Genomic DNA, 14,602 nt, shown 5'->3' with positions numbered 1-14,602 from the left:
CCATCAGCAGCATATTCAATCTAAGTGCAATGTAATTCAACATTGGCAACCAGGACTGCACGTCAGCATCGCCAGTCGGGACTTGACTTTCGTGTTTATATAACACACAGAGAGAAAGTGAATAGAGGGAGGCGGTCAACAGAGTCATTCTTTCATACTCCTCTCTACGGCGTAGCGTACACACAGTTCTGTCTCTCCCTTCGTAGGCAGTGATGCCTCCCCTTTTCTCATGGCTATGACATAACCCAGGGCAGGCCTGTCGCCCAGGGAAATACTCCTCAACACACGTGAAGAGCAGGCCTCTCATAAATATTACATAATCGGCTGATCTCAAGTTTATTTTAGCTAATGGCAATCATTTTTTTACATGATTGTTAGAATTGTTTTCCAGTCATCTGTACAAACGGAGCTGGATGAAATAAACAGAAATGTAATACTTCCGTTGTTATTTCCACAATGTGTTCCTGAACTCTTTTAACAACTTTCAACCTGGTATCTACAGTATATTATTATGGGCATTTGGTCATTTAGGGCTAAAACATTTAAATTTTTCATACATTTTCAAATAAGCTAAAATACTGTAGCTTGTAGATGTGCTATTGTCTATTGGCATGTTCTGGCCATAGTACATTTACTTATTTATTTTGTTTATTGGTACCTGTCATAGCCATTTTTTTCTTTGTAAATTTCACAGGCTTTTAAGTAATATGTCATATCTGCCATTCTGCCATGTGCAAGTTTTGCTTACATGTGTGCAGTGCCAAAAACGCAATTAAATCACCAACTGCAATTATTTGTATGACAATTAATCTTCAACTGAAATGATGGTGACAGCCCTAGTGAGAAGTTGCTATGCCTCCAGACAGCTGGAGGCATACTGTAGCCCATGTCCTCTCGCCCAGTCTCACTCACTCTGTTGTTACGATTTAATGGCAGCCTCCCAAACTGGCAGGCAGGCACTGCATATTGGCACAGAGCGATCAGACTAATTAGGCGACTAGCATGGCTAGCTGATTCATCTGAGATAGAGTGAGAGAGAGAGAGAGAGAGAGAGAGAGAGAGAGAGAGAGAGAGAGAGAGAGAGGGAGGAGCGAGAGAGAAGAAAACAATAAATTGTAGTCTTTGTTTGAGAATCTGTCTAACATTAATGGTATATTCATGAAATGATCTGCATCTATCTTCCTGGACTAAAGGACATTACATTGACTCTCTGCTGCACACTATCTTCTGCCAACTATGGGCTTCATGAGCCAGATCGGAGTCACCGATTAGTGACTCCGAGTCAGAATATGAAATGATGACGCGTGTTGGCCACCGGCCTTAGACAGACAGAAGCAGCACCTGTTCATTACAATAATGTTACAGTGTATGTTTACTGGGAAATTATCACAATTTCCAACATTATCTCCAAGTGTGTTGCATGGCTAACAATATTAGCAAAGCATCTTCAGAAAATATGAGCCCATAGCCTGTGTGTGCGTGCGTGCGTGCGTGCGTGTGTTTGTGCCAGGCAGGCCGGTGCATGCCCACGCAATGCATCATGGGAATCAGAGAAAGGCTGGCTGAAACAGACAGAACTTTCTCTGTCAATATAGATTTAACAAAGTGTCCCATAGGCCAAGAGAAGGAAGTAGGAAGAGATAATGTCAATGGCACCTATAATAATAACTATAATCTAATAATAACTCAATCAGTGCAAGACTGCAAGTGTGTGCTGTACTCCCTACGACATCTCCAAAGACTCTTCACCCTCCTGGCCCCTGAGCTGTGAAATGACCTCTGACATTCCCCCCTCATTCAGGACTACGGTGCAGCCTCCCTCCCCATTTTACGCCACACTCTTCAGACACTAGCTCACACCCCCTAGCACTCCTCATTCCACGTATCCCTTCTTGTCACCTTGTGATCAATCTGACTTGCCATCGTCAAAGAAAAGGTCCTTTTCACTTGACTTAACTGGAGCTCAGTTAGTCTGTTCTAGAGAGACTACCTTTTGATAGATGGTTACTTGCTATAAGAATGTGATTTATATAGCATGCTGTTTATAGGTTTGAGGTTTACCTCTCCTAGTTAGAGTACTCTGTAGCAGTTAATTGATTTTCTTTGCACTCTACTTTTGTGAACACTTACCCTGTGGTTTGTTGACTAGGGATCATACCATTTACTCTGATCTTGCAGTTTGTAAGTCGCCCTGGATTACGGCGTCTGCTAAATGTCAAAACTGTAAATTGTGTAAATGCCATTGAATAATTTGTTTTATGGGCAAATACTGAACGTGGCTTTAAAGAGAACCTCGCCGCTTCAAGCATTATATTATTAGCTTTCTCTTAGTAAAGGTTGAACACTTCTATACAGTTCATTGCCTTCAGCTTTCCGATTTCTGCACAGTCAATGCAAACTGGAAAATATCACATGGCAATGAGTAGCATGGCGCGTGGAAGAGCACCGTGTTACTTGATGATGCGATTGCAGACCTTCTGTTACACGTGCTTATGAGGACAACGGAAAACCATGTGGAGATAGTTAAGTGACTAACATGGAAGTGAAGGCAGAATCGCCTTTTCATCTGACGAAAATGAAATCAGCACCACTTCCCAAAAGAGATTAGCTGAAACATATTTAAGATTGAGTTACATTGCAACCGGGACTAAACAGCAGGTGATTTGTTGTTGTACTGTTGGGGATGAGACAGGAAAATGTAATCATACGTCATAGTGTTTTCATAGATTCCATATAGTTTCATCGTTTAATTTGTGTTTTCAGATATTTAACCACTTGAACCGTCAATACTTAAAAAACTTGACTTTTCACTCTGTTCTTAGTCTGCTCTTTTTCCCCTCTACACCAAAGCTCTTTGCCGAAAATAGCCTGTGCTTGTAGATCTGCTATTTTTTGGCTAAAGGTCTCCGAATATGGACTCTAGAGTTCAAGTAAGTGCTTAATAACTAGACCAGGTCAACCTGGTTGTGCCAGACCCCCTGTCTATCATCATCATTTATGACATCATGCCTTTTGTAGGCATGTCATCATCATGTCATCATCATATATACCCTTTATATAGAAAACCCGGACAGACCGACATTTGCTTATGTAGGCCTACCCATTTCATGGGTCTGGCAAAAAGATTTGGAGGACCCCCTGTAGTAACTCTGAGGACCCCCTAGGGGTCCCTGATCCCCTGTTGAAGACCCCTGATATAATATGTCAACACAAGCAGCATGGTTATATCCAGAGATATCAGTTCTCCCAGAAATCAGTGATTCCACAATTCTTCACAGGAGACTTGCACTGACTCTCAACAGAAACACAGAATCGCGTATTGTGCTTGATCTAATAATTCAGCAGAAAATACTGCACAAGCAGTGCTGAAAATACAGCGGGCAATGTAACCTCATATATATGAGACTGGCTACTATTCCTGTCAAAGGCCTTGAGTGCTTGTAACAAAATACATCTACAGTGATATGGCAATTTAAGACATCTCAAGACCCACCAAGATCAGCCTTTTCAAGGCCTGGGTGGAAATAATTGTCATTTGTGGTGCCAAAACATGGACCAATGGTTGCATTTCTAAGCTAATAATTTGATGACCAGCATTGGTTCCCTATGGAGACACAAAGAGCCTGCTTTGTTCCCTATGGAGACACAAAAGGTCTCCTCAAATTATTGTCTTAGGAATGCGACAAAAACGAAAGAATATCCATGAATTCAAGTCTCCATGAGGTTAGTAATCGATAGGAAAAGAAAAGGGTCTTTGGGGTGTGAACTATCCCTTTAAGGATCGTCTACTCTTCACTGAACATACAAAAAGACTAGTTCTCATGTGTCTGCAAATCCTTTCATGGAGGAACGATCCCTCCCTCGCTCAGTTGTTGTGGCACAAAGCAGCGTATACTTTGCAGGACATTGCTAACAGAGCAAAAGACCAGATCATGATCATCTCATATTTTCTGCTCCGGAGACTTCCCTGCCTCCCTATTAACAAGTTAAACCCTCTGTAGATCTACAATTTTTTGCAGAATGTTCACATATTAAGTTTACATGCAGCACACAGGGCAGGGAATTTGAAATTTCGTTATGAATGTAGTATTGTTTTTTTTGTTTTTTGTTTTTTTAAACCTTCTTGTGCCGATCCCGAACAAGTTCGGCTTTTTTTCCAATACAATACAATATTTTTTTTGCTATCTTACCCTGAGCTGCTTGTAGAGATGTGGGTGGTCCTGGCTCGTCCTACGCTTTCCAACGACCGATTCTAGATGGTCCGACAATTTTTTCCATTGAAAATGGTTTAGAATAAAGTTTAGAGCCCCCCCCAAAAAACTCAATCTATACTGTCGACGTATTCCGGGGTGCCGATCCCGAACTAGTCCGGCTTTTTTAATAAAATGAATTAATTAATCGGAGGCCTCAGCGAAGCGTCGGTCTAATTTTTGATCCAGCGCCTAATCCAATACATAGTCACATCTTTAGAGAGCATTTTCTCTGAACTGTGTTCCTATGGTAGCAGAAAAGTTTTATTTACGGCTCAATCGCCCAGATCGGGCTTCTAAAATGAGTGATAGCCTATAGCCATCCGTTAGCTCTCTTCCTCCGGGTGATTTTCATTCCACTCGTCACTGTGTTATGAAACACCACTGCTTCGTGGCTGCCTGTATGTAACAGCGGTCGGCTATGAGAGGATCTCTGGCACTTGGGCGCCCTCTTGTGGCCTTGGCACGCAACTTGTTAAGATTTGTTTTTGGGCTTCTATGCCTTTATCGATAGAACAGTGTAGACTGATATGAAATGGGGAGAGAGATGGGGAGTGACACGCAGTCTCGTCGGGAACGGGACTCGAACCCGCGACACGCTGTCAGGCATCAGAACCTAAGATGTATTCTCTTCCACACATGCACTCGCCCCTCTTGTCATTCAAGGATGACTCATCTGACCATATAAATTTTTCCACATCTCTGATCAGTGTCCATGGTTTTTACACCACTGAACTCTCAAATGTGCATTTGTCTTTGTAATAAGGTGTTTATGCACAGCAATCCCCCTCTGTGTAGCTGTCAACGGCCCGTTCTTGCTGAAACAGTCTGATCATGTCCTGAATTGACATTCAGTCACCTGAGGAAGCATTTCTCTTCCTTATTGTGCTGATGCATGAGCATCCGTCATCCGACCACAATTTCTGACCCAGCACCCTATATAATGATCGCACAGATCAAAATACATCATGTCACTTCAGTCACTGTTCCTGTTGAAACACTAGCCAGCAGACTTTTTGAGTAAAGTGCCTACCATCCAAGCTCAATAGCAGCTACAAAACCACGAAGCGTAGCCGGCTACACTGAGAAGTGTTGAAGGGTAGAGTTAAATGGCACAGGGAAATGATTAACAAAACAAAAAACTGAAATTGTGCAGGGCTGAGAAGGGGCTATTCACGTTACGGTGGGATCTGGAAGGGGACTGGGTAATGCAAAAACGCAAACTAGATAACAGGTCACGAACATGCAAGGCGATGTTTGGTGGCATGTTCACTGGAGTACAAGATATTGCCCGGCCCATCCAAGTCGACAAAGGGCTATGGCAGGGATCATATCAAGAGAGCTACATACGTGTACAGTACGACAAGGCTGCCCTCTTCACCCTCTCCTCACCTGCACTCGGCTCCTCCTTGTCAGCCTCCTCAAACACGTCCTCTTCATCGGTCTCGGTGGTGCAGCGGTACCCCTTCCTCTTCAGAATGTGACAGACCAGCACTCCCGATAGGCCCAGCAGGAAGAAGAGGGGCACCAAGACGAAGGCGATGGGATCCGGGTTGCCATCACCACTGTTTGCATTGGTATCTGCAGGCTGACTCGCTGGAGGAAGGCCAGGGTGGGGCATACAGGTGGTGACATGGGAGGGACATTGAGAGAAATTGATTTAACTCAACATTGAGAGTATGGTAAGGCAGTCGCTCCAGATATAAGCAAAGTCAAGTAAATCTTATTTATATAATGCCAAATCACAATACAGGTTGTCTCACAACGCTTTAAATTATACTGAAGAATAGCGCAAGATCCTATTCTTTAATTTACCAACCAACAATTCCCACATGAGCATTAGCTTGGTGACTGCGGCATGGAAAAACCTTTTTTATTTTATTTTTTTCAAAGAAAAGATTCCACACAATCGAACAGAGCAACAAATGAGCAACGGCAGGCTAATAACAATGCTAATAATAGAGTCATAACTGGACAGCTATATCCTAGTGTGTCGGCACTGCTTTAAGCCCTGGGCTGAGCCGCTGAAGGGGAAATAAAGGCCATCAGCTGTCACCGGGGTGAAATAATGGAACATGACAGGTTTTTCATGTTCCTATCCCGAATGCATGAAAAGTCTTCTGGCGTGTGGTGTCGCTCTCCCTTACCACCTGACTGACTGACTGACTGACTGACTGACTGTCTGATTTACTGACTGACTGTCTGGGTGCTTGAAGCTCCTGAGTGTAGCTGTCATAATCTTCTATAAGGTTAGCTGACTTCACCATTTCCCATCACGGCTTTGAATGGATGGAGGGGGGTGGGAGGGAGGGAGGGAGGGAGGGCTGTGTGACGTTTGACAGAGCTGCTCAGTGGGACAGACTTTTTCACAGCTGAAATGTGAGAAAAAAGTCAACATTAAAGCTGGTTACACACTGCTGCGTTTTGGAAATCCGAAATCCACAAAAGTGTTTTTCAGGCCAAGAAAAGAGAGAGAGAGAGAGAGAGAGAGAGAGAGAGAGAGAGAGAGAGAGAGAGAGAGCAAGGGGGGGGGAGTGGCGACATTTGCGAAAATCGGAAAAGAAATTGCTTAATTTCATCATATAATAGATGTGGGGGACACATGGACACATGCAGGATGTGGACCGATTCAGAGAGTTAGCTGTAATTCCTGGAACTCCACTTTCTTTCATCAACCCACTCATTTTCTGCCACCCTTTGATTTCTCGCACTCAGCTTTCAGTGATACAAAGAAAAAGAACAGTGATATAAATGTGTGTTGCAAAGGGGAGGGGGGGGGGGGGGGGCAGAGTTATTAGGGCAGTTATTCATTATTATTATTAGATAATGGAACATCCAAGGGTCCATTTTTACAGTTAGGATTTTGCAACGTGTCCTTGGTGAGTGTTAAGTGTGGGAGAAGCATGCCACACACAGGTTTATGTCTGTGTCATACACAGCGGAACATGCATGTGGCGTTTTCCATAGTGCTGTGACATTTACAGTTGGCAACTCGTGGCTGTCCACACGCTGTAAAACGAACAGATAATAACAGTGTTCATGTACTTATGTGTACACAGAATAGACAGCTTCCATCAGAACCCTTGATCCAGAGGGGCGCCAATCTAGAAGTGGATGAAAAATCAATTCAGGTAAAAAAGAAGACAATTCAATATCTCCTGATTTAAAAGTAGATTTTTGAAGCACTGCAAATGAAATAAATTAAGTTACCACGGAGCCTATTTTGCTGTGTCATTGGTAAGTATACCAGTATCAATAGAGGCTACCCTGCAGTACCTCTGGTTTGATGCTAAACACAACAACATCTGGTCCAAACTATGTCACGCAATGATTTATTGTACCTTGTGCAAACTCAATATACTGTATCTGTCAACAAACTGTACACACCCCAATGCAATGACCATAAACCGGCCCACCTCACTGGATGCATGTTTTTCCTTACCCCCATCCCCCACACACGGACTTTGGATTTTAGACCCACCCCGATTCTGAAGAGCACCACTCAACACTTGCATATTATTCTGTGGATCTCGAGTTGAGCTTCAATTAACATTTTGAACAGAGCGAATGGGTTGTGACTGGGCTAAAGTCAAGACTGTGACAGTGACCCACGGTCAGCTAAACCTAGCTTCCATAACTTTTGATGTTTGCTCATCACGTGACACATTCCAGCAGTACACACACAATAGAGCCTTTGTGGGTTTTTTCCTGTCAGCAGACAGTGTGTGTGTGTGTGTGTGTGTGTGTGTGTGTGTGTGTGTGTGTGTGTGTGTGTGTGTGTGTGTGTGTGAGAGAGAGAGAGAGAGGGGTAGGTGAAGAGTGTGAGTGAGTTAGAGTGTAGGGCACGGATAACACATGCCTGCTGTGTGTGTGTCTCTGTATATTGAAGAGTCTGAATAAATGCGCCTTCATGCTTAACATGTGTCTCCCTGCACACAGGCACATTGTCGTAAAGCCTGATTGACCACAGTGATAAAGGCCATTGTTTGCCCAGTGAGCGCCCCATGCTCCCTCTGCTGTACGTCCATGACAGACTCACAATAGTGGTGGGCAAAAACCATTCATTTCAGTGACGGTAATGATCCGTTCAAATGATTCGTTCACGTTCACCGTTCATAGCACGATCGTCCAGTGAAAAACATTACTATTGTGGGAGCGTTTTTATTACGACGCACGTACAACCTGCCCTCCCATCCTGTGTGCCGACTCCGAAGGCTATTAGGGGGAGGGGACGGGGGGTATGAACGGAAGCGTGAACGTAATGTTTCAGGAAATCGTTCTGATTGGTTCTTATGAACGAATCACCCGTGAACGACACATCACTAACTCACAAGCTACTCTAGTAATCACCAATCCACAATCCTTGTTGTCCCCTTCCAAACTAATAATCCCAAAGTGTTGTTGCATTGTATTAACTTTTATAACTGTATGCCTTTTATATCTTTATAAAACGTTGTATAACTTTTTATAACCGTGATATCTTATCATAACTATATAAACTGATATCTGGCAAACCGCACTGACTGATCTGTAGAATCAGATACCAGTTGAATATGGCATTGGCACTTCATTTAAAATGGTAGGCTAGGCTGGTGCAGTCGGTAGCACTGCCGCCTCACAGCTAGAAGGTCCTGGGAGGCCGGGACATTGGGGACTGACGTAGAAATCCTACTACTTAATTTAAATCCTACTGCTTAATTTATGGACTTTATGACTAAAGACCAGCGGAATTGAAGACTCTCAAAAGATCAGTTCACTTTGACTCAGATGCAATATAAAATGATATAAAAGATTTACAGCGCAGACATGTTGCTTCAGCAAGGCAAAATGATGGACTGACTTGCCCTCTCTCTCACTGTTCATTATTCATTTGCTAAAACAAAACATCGCTTTTTCTTCTCTGCAGAGCTCATTAAAAGCCGAGAACCTTATCTCTTTCTCACAGCCATAAAACAAAGACGCTATATGGCAACCATGACCTCCTTACCTACAGTATCCTCTCTCATCCCTACCAGCAGCTGTGTCTCAGGGATCTAAATATATTATCTAATTCACTTCAGGGCACATTCTCTCCCCCGTGTCATCAGTGCCCATACCCTAGGTGGGGTTGGCGTAAGGGCCTTTCTGTGTGGAGTTTGCATGTTCTCCTTGTGTCCCCTAGAGTAGGTACCCTCACAAAAAACATGCAGTAATCCTGGTCTCTATACTGCCTCCCCCTGGTCAGCCGGGGCACCTGATGGAGGGGAAAGGAACTGGTTGGAATGACGTGTTCCTTCCACATGCTTCGTCCTACCGGGTAAACTCCCCTATGTAAGGTGATAAGAAGCGGCCTGCTCACTCCTCATGCATTGAAGGAAGCATGAACTCAGTTCAGGGCTCTCCCCAGGTTGGCAGAGAGAGAGAGAGAAGCAAACAGGATTACAGTTTAAGGCAATTGGAACTGGGTGAAAAATAAGTTACAAAATCATCATCACGGGAGTTAAAAAAGAAAAGAAAAAGGTAGGCTATACAGTATGGGGGAATATGATGCATTGTCTATGGAGTAGCTCAAAATGTGTGTGTGTGTGTGTGTGTGTGTGTGTGTGTGTGTGTGTGTGTGTGTGTGTGTGTATAATCACACACACACACACACACACACACACACACACACACACACACACACACACACACACACACACACACACACACACACACACACACACACACACACACACACACACACACACACACACACACACACACACACACACACACATGCAGCACTCTGCATCAGCAGTAGGATATAGTATGGTCAGCCAGATACAATCTTTCACAATTATACAATGCCTCAGTGTACCTCTATCTCTATATAATGTGTCTTTATGTTGGACAGACAAATAGCGGGTTAAGAAGTTACAAGAAGATGGACAGGAAACATTCCACTCAGTTCATTTCCCCTAACACTGTTGAAAAAATAAATAAAAATACACTATTTTTGTGAATCACTTCTAACTTTCTAAGCCACAGTTGTTCATGTTCACAAACAATGATTGTGTCAAACTAGCCGCAGCCAGGTGAACAGCATCAGTTCCGAGGTATATAATATGAACTTTGCCGTCTTTTGTTGCAGAGGGAAAGCTGAATAAAGCATCGCGTGTTAGCTTTATTTCCTGATATTTCACTGTGATTCCGCCTGAGAGCAGTCCTCTCGAGATATCAATGTCTTACCACAACAGACCGCTTCCACAGGCTGATGTAAAATCAATCTCAGCAAAAGCCCCTCAAGGATAAGGATTCAGTGGGAACTGGAAAAAACACCCGAATACAATCACAACAACCACAAAAACTTAAATTGGCCGTCACACTGGTTTATATACAGTAGATGCGTCATATATTCCCCACTATCTTCATTTGCATTCCTCACCCAGACCTTTCTCCTGATCTACTCTTCTCTTTTTCCTAATGCTGTGATTAACTCATTTAATGCCACCCTTTCACCACTAGAGGGGGCCAAGAGTGCCACAGACAATCCCATAGAGATATGCTGGTATATGCAGAAGCCCTGCAGCCATGACTTGCCTAAACACTTTCCTTTGTGCATGTACAGGAAGAGGATGAAGTTAGCTTGAAGTTAGCTATTGGCTACCAAGCATTTTAAAAGCCTTATTTTCGTCAACTTAGCCATGATTAAACCTTGCACACCTCATGCATGGGAAAAAAACAGAGAAGAATGAGCTCTAAAAAATCCAATGCAATCCTGGATTGCATTGTTGTGGGTTTGTGCAGTTTGTTCACAGCTTTCAAACAAAAAAATCCGATTGGAAATCCGTTCAGGCATTCTTGAGATAATAGCCATTATGTTTTACACTGTTGTGAGCTTGGAGGTCTGCTACCTGAGTTGTATGGGGGTTGTATGGGGGTTAAACATGCAAAATCGCGATTGAAATCATGTTCACTAGTTTTGATGGGGTCCAAAAAAAAAATTTTCAAAAAAAATTTTCAAAAAATTTTTTTTTTTTTTTTTTTTTTTTTTTTTGAATCACGTGTATATACGTGATTGGCACTGTGGGATGCGCTAATATATCACGTGTATACACGTGATTGGCACAGAATGAGTTAATAATACATTATAGTGGTCTTCACTTGATACCATGTATGTACCCCGATTGTATGTTAAAGCAAACATATGCAAAGAATATTAAGGCTGATTGGCTTAACCTGAGGCCGATTCTACAAATGTCATCTACGTAAATCCTAACAGTTCTCTGAAAATATCTACTGTATGTTGCTATATCAGTGGTTCTCAATCTCTTTCATGTCACTATGAGCTTGTAGATCTACCATTTTTGAATAGCCAACGTATGTGCTAAATAGCTCAAATCTAATGACACAGATGACAGATGCTTTCCCAGTTGTAATGGGTTAAGGAGGATGCCACCATTACCAGTTGCAAGGTCACAAAATAGGAAGTTAACATTTCTCTCTGCTGAAGTGCTGATATCAGCAGGAGAATGTATTACATAACCATATGACTGTTTGATTTGTCTTTTTCAACTTGTTTTTCAGATTGTATTTTTGTTTGGGGATTTTCCAGACACGCTGGCAAGTAATGATTTGACAAAAGGAAAAGTCAACAGGTTAAATCCTTATGGTTGTTGTTGATTATACAGTATGGTTGACAGTACGGCTGACAAACCTTTTGTTAAAAAAATGTACTTGTCCTGGTGAATGCTAGGTAATGCAGGTAAACGGCAAATGTTATGCCCAGGTCGACAACGGTCTGAGAACGGAAACTGGGAGCATGCATGGCTGTATTGGCTGAGGAAATGTAGTCATCCTAGTCAACATCTGATATGTGATCATTCCGTTGGTTAATTCGCTAGCAGAGATGAGACCCCTCTCACTCACCTTTCTATTTGCAGCCCCAGCTTTCACTAAATTATAGGGGCCAAATCCTTCCTAGATTGTTCTGTAACTCAAGCTTTCCCAGAGGGGAGTGGCAATGGGATGGCAAGTTGGAAATGTAATGAGTGCCAGTTTGTTTAGCAACCTCATGGTACCAAAAAAAGAAATAAAGAAATCTGTGCTTCAACTTGAGTCTACTTTTTAATCACAACACATGAGTCCTAGGGTCCCTATTCTGGCCTGGACATGTAACATTCAGCCAAAATAGCATATCAACAAGCTCACAACACATCTGTGTATTCAGTATAGCTAAACTTGAGTTTGGAATGATTAGGGTGATTTTAGAGGGGGATATATTCAACACCCGAATTCATTGGTTCCCAAACAGTGGGTCGGGACCCATTTGTGGGTCACAGACCAATTTCTATGGGTCATTTCCCATTCTACCTTTACCTTTTGGATACAAAGTGGCAAAAAGGGTGATCTACAGTACACGGCTGTGGATGAATTCTACCCCACTCGGTATAGAGGACAGGACCTCATCTCGGAGCCAACAGCGGATGGTGAGGTTCTATATGGGTCTGTGGAATCAGCAGAGTACAATCATCTCCTGCTTAGACCCATTATGTGCACCACAGAGATAACATTACATTGAGCACAGGAAGTAAAAACTAAAACAAACCTGCAACCTGGCAGAGCAATTCCCAGAGTTAACTTCCAACTTGGCATCCCTAATTAGGATGTGTCATTATTGTCAAAAAATTACAAGCTCTGCTCGCAAAACACATCAGCTATATTTCACCACACAACGCTGTCATGACAAAGTATAAAATAGGGTTAAAGGTGTTAACTCTGAGAATGTAAATGTTGGCCGGTAATGGTCCATTAGTGTCGGTTTATGCAATGTCAAAGAGAACAGATGCTCTTCAGTCATGGCATTTGATTGAGCCTGTCTTGAATGATTTGGCATATATTCTTAGAGATGGATATTACTGGATCATGCATGTACTGAGCAGCATTTCTCTTGACCACTTGATATTAATTAAAATAATTATGATAATAATTTAATATCTGCCTTTGTCAAATCAAAGTTTAATCAATCTACAGTCACTACTACTACAGTGGTCCTGGCTACTACAGTCAGCCAGGAGTGTGTGTACTAGAACAATGGTTCTCAAACTTTTTCATATCTAAGACCGAGGATCTAAGAATTGATACCGTCTGTATTGCCGTGGACCCCCATCTGAAAATATGTGGTGCCAGCACTGCAGGGACCCCCTTAAGAGTTGTTAAAGATTGTCCAAAATGATTCCAAGATCTCCACAAATTTTGAAAATAGCCCATCTACAAGCTCATCATCAACACCGCAACGTGCTGTGAGCTTGTGGATAAGCCAAAACCCACAGGGTTAAAGTGGTTAAACTGATGTTGATGGTGATGCAATATTAACTCATTTTGTTGGAACCCCATCAAGGTCCCCGAGCGATGTGTTTTGAGTCTATCTTGGCTACTACAGTACATGGAGCAGTTGAGTGCCTATTTGGACACATAAATTCACACTAGCTCTGGTCAGTTCTTCTAACACTAATGGACCAGAGCTAAATTCACACTATGGAACACATGCGTGTATTTTAGCTCACTTAAAACCCTGGATAGCAGCTCTAATTTATAACCCAAGATGTATTATCACTTAAGATGCTTTCCCGAGGACTAGTATGGTCTATTTTGCCAATCAGACATTATGCACTACAGTTGACGTTGTGTAATGTAACTAAGTACATTTACCTAAGTACTGTACTTATTACTTCTACTCCACAACACCTCGGATCCAAATCTTGTACAGTTATTCCACTACATTTATTTGAAAATCTGCTATTTTAAAAGGATTTGTATACATTTGAAAATGTGATTTCTGCATAATGATCCCTTTCTTCTTTTGGTTCTATAAGTACATACTTTAGTAATTGTATTTCTTTTTTATTTTGACTTCTGGACTTACTTTAATACAGAAAGTAGCCTACTTTTTCTTCTTGCCTGATATACATAATTTAATACAGTAGACTAACTAGCCACATGGAAAAGAGGAGAGCTAAAACAATCTCGACTTGAGGGCGTAATCGTGATGATAGGAGGACACCTTTTTAAAAACACACACACACACACACACACACACACACAACGCTCCGTACACTGTTAACTTTTGCCGATGGGAAATCGCGTTGGTTTACAATAAGATACAATTTAAAAAGAAAATAGGGCGAATCATGGGATTTTGGACGAACGATTTATGCATTACCGTCTGCTTTGTCATTTGTTTTCTCTCGGGAAATAGAGGAAAATGATAAACTTACGCGTTACAACGCTTGGTGTGTCCGTTGAATCGCCCATTGACGGTCAGAGCTTGCCTGCTGCTGCTGCTGCTGCTGCTGCTGTTGCCCTGGTGTCTGCTGATGTTTTGACAGCTTGAA

At 42.4% G+C, this 14,602-nt stretch overlaps 1 protein-coding gene across 1 annotated transcript in view; it reads right to left on the bottom strand.

Moving 5' to 3' along the window:
• The window catches only part of LOC308298415 (RELT-like protein 1), a 43,779-nt gene extending 29,177 nt beyond the window's left edge, over nt 1–14,602 (bottom strand). The window contains exons 1-2 of the mRNA XM_080742007.1: nt 14,486–14,602; nt 5,643–5,846 (exon numbers count right to left, since the gene is read on the bottom strand). Of these exons, the coding sequence (XP_080598133.1) occupies nt 5,643–5,846; nt 14,486–14,522 (241 nt within the window). The 5' untranslated portion in view covers nt 14,523–14,602. The remainder of the gene's footprint in view (nt 1–5,642; nt 5,847–14,485) is intronic.

Source organism: Nannobrachium achirus (assembly GCF_963921795.1).
Source record: "Nannobrachium achirus genome assembly, chromosome: 14".
Taxonomy (NCBI): domain Eukaryota; kingdom Metazoa; phylum Chordata; class Actinopteri; order Myctophiformes; family Myctophidae; genus Nannobrachium; species Nannobrachium achirus.
Note: the sequence above shows the minus strand (reverse complement) of the source record. Positions and strands in the feature narration are given on the sequence as shown.